The sequence below is a fragment of the Tyto alba genome, unplaced genomic scaffold (assembly GCF_018691265.1).
Source record: "Tyto alba isolate M040663 unplaced genomic scaffold, T.alba_DEE_v4.0 Super-Scaffold_28, whole genome shotgun sequence".
Taxonomy (NCBI): domain Eukaryota; kingdom Metazoa; phylum Chordata; class Aves; order Strigiformes; family Tytonidae; genus Tyto; species Tyto alba.
Genome location: NW_024881302.1, coordinates 18,887,154 through 18,891,644, shown reverse-complemented (window position 1 = coordinate 18,891,644; position 4,491 = coordinate 18,887,154). Strand labels below are relative to the sequence as shown.

Genomic DNA, 4,491 nt, shown 5'->3' with positions numbered 1-4,491 from the left:
GGAGTTGGGGGGGGGGGGGGGGTCCCACCAGCCCCTGGCCCACAAGGGCGACGCGCTTCTTCCTGACCCCAGCACGCACCCGGCTGCGCTGCGGGGGAGAAATGCCAGCCTCGGGGCTCTGTCGCGGCGGCAGGGCTGGGCACAGGGCTCGTCTCCATCCTTCCCTCCTGCGCTAGTGGCGGCAGCTGAGAAAAAACATTTGTTCTGACACACACGGGGCTGCCAAGCTGTGTCAGGCGCTTTGATGGCTGGGGCGGTAACCTCGACCGCTTCCTCTGCCAGCGGGAGAGCCAAATCCAAAGAGCCACAGAGCATGCGGGAGCCCAGGACAGGCGACACGAAGCAGGAATCTCCCCGGGACTTTGCATGACACCTTCCATCCAAGACACTGCACCTCTTTTAAGTGCTACGAGCCATTTCTCACCCATCTTTTTTTTTTTTTTTTTTTTTTTTTTTTTTCTCCTCCCCAACAGGTTACATACGCAAAGAAAACCTAGAGCGACATCCCGGAGAGGCATAAACTGGTGGAGCTCTCCCAACCTTCAGGCTGTCTCGCGATTTACACCAGCGTGGCCCAGCCAAAGCCCTTTACTCATCACCTGCTCCGAGCAAGAATTCAAGTCTCCGCCGGTCTCCCAGGCAGCTGGGGTGCAGCATGGGGTTTTTCTTCAAAGATAGAGTTTATTGCTAAAAATGTTTTGATCAGTGATAGCTCATATTTACATTGATATGTTTTTAAAGGAATATTCAAGTAAACATTTCCAATAGTTTCTGGCATAATCTCTAGCTTTTTTTCCTATACACAAACGTTAAAAATAAATAAACTGTACAGAGAAAATTTCCTTTTAACATCTCTACACGACTATATGCATTCCCACACAACAAAACGATTCCACTCTTTCATAGATTTGTACTTTTCTTTAAAATTTCCTCCTTAATTAATTGTTATACAGTTAAAAAAAAAAAATCCCTAGAGAGCTTTGCAAATTAGTTCAAACATCAGTGACAAGGTCTGAAGAAGACAAAAAAAAAAAAAATAATACAGCACACAGAAACAACCATCTTCGGGGATGCTGCCGTTCTTCCTTTTTTTTTTTTTTTTTTTTATTTATTTTTTTTTTATTTAACCTCCCCTCCCCTTCTCCTTTTGATAAAATCATCTTTACAGGAAATTTCTGCCCTTCCCTTCAGCAGGGAAGTGCTCGGGTTCTGTGGGGATTGGTTTAAAATGTGGTCCTATGTCTTTAAAATAATAATAATAACAATAATAATTATTATAATAAAAAACAGCTGCGATTTCCCCCCTTTCCTTTAAAATCTCTCTATTTACACGGCTGGTATTTTTTTTTTCTTTTTTTTTTTTTCTTTTTTACTTTTTTATTTTCCTTTTGTTAGAAGGCTATATATGTATAAAAATAGACATCTGATTGTAGTGCTTTACTGTGCCTTTGGCCTGCCCTGCAGTTCCTGGGTTCGCTTTTCCCCTTTCAAATAAAATAACATTAATATAAATCCACCCCCCCCACAAAAAAAAAAAAAAAAAAAAACCAAAAAAACAAAAAATCACAAAACAAACAAACGAAAAAAAAAAAAAAACACCCCAAAAAGCCACCCCAAAAACGGTTCCTCTTCCCTCACCCCGCGCTGGGGGGGGGGTGGGGGGTGGGTGTGGGAAAAAAAAAAAAAAAAAAAAAAAAAAAGCGCCAAACACCCCCTCCCCCACCCCCCCGAAATCATCCAGACGACAGAAGGCGGCAGTGCAAGGGGCCGGGGGAGGCTAGCAGGAGCACTTGCACTCGGAGATGAGCGGGTACTGCACGGGGATCCAGGTGCAGTACTTCTGGCTGGACCAGCCCTGGCAGTGCCAGCGCAGGAACGTCTTGGTGACCGACTTGACGGGCTTGCAGAACATGCCCTCGGGCAGCGAGCAGGACTTCTCGGCGAAGCAGTTGCCCTCCTTGATGTAGCGGGGCCAGAAGCGGACGCCCAGGTCCTTCCAGGTGTAGAGCACGGGGCAGTAGGTGTACGCCCAGAGCCACTGCAGCACCTTCCGCCGCGCCTTCTTGCCCACCCGCAAGCGCGGGCCGTGGGGCGGCCCCAGCTCCAGCCGCCGCAGCTCGGCGGGCAGCGCCGCCCGCCCCCGCCCCGCCGCCGCCTCGGCGCCCGAGGCGTTGGCCGGCCCCGGCACGGCCACGGCCATGAAGCCGGGGTCGAAATGGCTGCCCAGCTTCTTCCTCAGAGTCCTCTCGTCCAGGTCCTGCTCCTTGGGGTCGTACTCGGGATCCGGGTGCTCCACGATGTCTTTGACGGGCAGGTTGTCGCTGGGCGAGGGTCGCAGCCGCAGGAAGGGCTGCCCGGCCCCCGGGCGCAGCAGCCCCAGGCAGGAGCAGAGCAGGAGCGCCCGGATCGCCGTCATGCTCCGGGCGGGCCCCCGCCGGCCCCGGCTCGGCGCTGGCTTCCCCGCGGGGCTGGCGCGGCGGGCTCGGCTCCTAGCGCTGCCCGGCGGCGCCTGACAGCTCCCGGGGACTCATAAATAGGCAGAGACAAAAGTCCGGCGAGGCCCGTTACTTTAAATAGCTCGGCCGGGGTTGTGTGACAGACGCATCTGAGGCTCGCTCCGCGCCCGCGGCCGCTGGCTCCCCGGGGCTCCCCGCCGGGCCGGCTCCAGCCGCGGCCGAGAGCGCCGGGGGGTCCGTGCCTCCCCCCCACGGGCGGCGGCGGGGCAGGGCAGGGCACGGCGGCGGCCGAGCCTTCCTCCTCCTCCTCCTCCGCCGCCGCTCTCGCTCGCTCCCCCCCCCCAAAATTCACAGCGGACTCGTCTCCATCGCCATGGTGACAGCTGGGCCGAGCCCCACGACAGCTCGTCTAGACGGTGTGACAGGGTTTGGCGTGAGACCGGAGCCCGAGAATAAAACCCTCCTTTATAGCCGGGCGAGGGGGCGGGGAGGAGGGTCACGGCGCCGCGGCCCGCTCGGGCGGCCCCTGCGCGGGCACCGCCGGGGCGCGGGGCTCAGGCGGCGGCGGCGGCGGGCGGCGGCGGCAGCGCCCGCTGCCCGGCCGGGCTCCTCCTCATGGCGAGCGGCTGGGGCGGCCCGCGGCCCCCCGGGGCATCCTCGGCGTGGCGGGGGGGGGGTGGGGGGGTGGGGGGTGAGGGGGTGTCCCCGGCACCGGCTCCCGGCGCGGTCCCTGGCGACGGCCGCCGCTCCGCGCGGCTCCTCGGCGGAGGTCGGGCTCGGCCCGCCGCTCAGCAACCCCGGCGCCCCATGCTGCCGCCGCTGCTCCGGGGGCCCGGTCGGCCCCGCCGCGCTCCGCGCATCCAGCCGCAGCTCCGCGCCTCCCTCCCCTGCTCCGCGCCCTGGCGCTGCCGGCTCGGCGCGTTGCGGCCCGGCTCGGCGGGGCTCGGCTCGGTGCAGTCCGATGCGGTGCCGTGCAGCCCGGCCGCGTAGCGCAGCGCAGCGCACCCCTCCGCGCCGCCCGCCCGCCCGCCGCGCTCTGCCGCGCCGCCGCTCGCCGCCCAAGTTAAATACGCGCCCCGGCGCGCGGCCGCCCCGCCCCCGCTGTCACTTTCGCCGCGCGCCCAGCTGAGTGACAGCCGCGCCCGCGCGCGCGCCGCCCCCGGGTCCCGCCGCCGCCGCCCGCGGGCGCAGCGCGGCCCCGCGCGCAGGGGACGTGGCCCCAGCCCTGGGCACGGCGCTGGGGTCGCAGCGGGGACCCCCAAACCAAGGAGCCCTTGCTTGGCCTGGGCATCCCCTGCCGGCGCCCGGGCACCGGCTCAGACCTCCTGGGTAGCTGGGCCCTTGCTCCGCCTCTGCTTTCCACAGCTGCTCCGCGGCTGCTCCTCCACGAGAGCCCACATCACCTCCAAAGCCATCTTCCGGCTTCATGAGGAGCTAAAAGACGAGTAGGGCGCGGTGCCCCCACAGCCCCTCCTGGGCAGGACCCTGGGGGCAGCACACCAGGGTGTAACGGCCGGATGCACCCCAGCATCAGCATCTCGGCACCCTCTGCAAGGGAGGCTGCAGCCTTCCAGGAGCATCACCCTTGCTCGAGGGGAAGTGTTCCCTCACCCCTCAGCAGTGGGATAGAAAGCCAGGTTAAATCAGTGGCTCTTTCTCCAACCCCTTGTCAGTAGTGTGGGGCTAAATCTCTTGGCGGAGAGCTGGACCCATGACATTTGTGGCACAGAGTTCTGGGAGCCTGGTGTGCGTCAACACAGTGAAAACCCAAACCCTTCTCACCTCCTTTACCTCCACATTGCTCAGCACTGAGCTCACACTTGAACCATATCCAGAAATTGGACACACAGCTGGTTCCTCCAGGCTGACAGTGTGTAAGAACATTCCTGCCCATGCCAGTCACTCTCCCGAAGGCATGAGATAACCAGCTACCCACTGGGGCCAAGGCAGGGCGCGTGGGGCAGGAGGCAGATGGCGGGGCCAGTTCCTCACTGCGATGTGCATACGACCCACCAAGCAAAGTGAAGGGCTGCAA

At 60.7% G+C, this 4,491-nt stretch overlaps 1 protein-coding gene across 1 annotated transcript; it reads right to left on the bottom strand.

The window, feature by feature from the left end:
- Positions 1-1,554: 1,554 nt before the first annotated feature.
- On the bottom strand, positions 1,555-2,957 carry LOC116964398 (noggin-2-like). Its single transcript, XM_033003960.2, has one exon. It carries the CDS (start codon positions 2,414-2,416, stop codon positions 1,778-1,780), a length of 639 nt encoding a protein of 212 aa, XP_032859851.2. The 5' UTR covers positions 2,417-2,957; the 3' UTR covers positions 1,555-1,777.
- Between the last annotated feature and the right edge of the window lie 1,534 nt (positions 2,958-4,491).

What these genes read in the sequence shown, in the direction of transcription:
- LOC116964398 (XM_033003960.2), bottom strand. Translation starts at nt 2,416, where the DNA reads ATGACGGCGATCCGGGCGCTCCTGCTCTGCTCCTGCCTGGGGCTGCTG.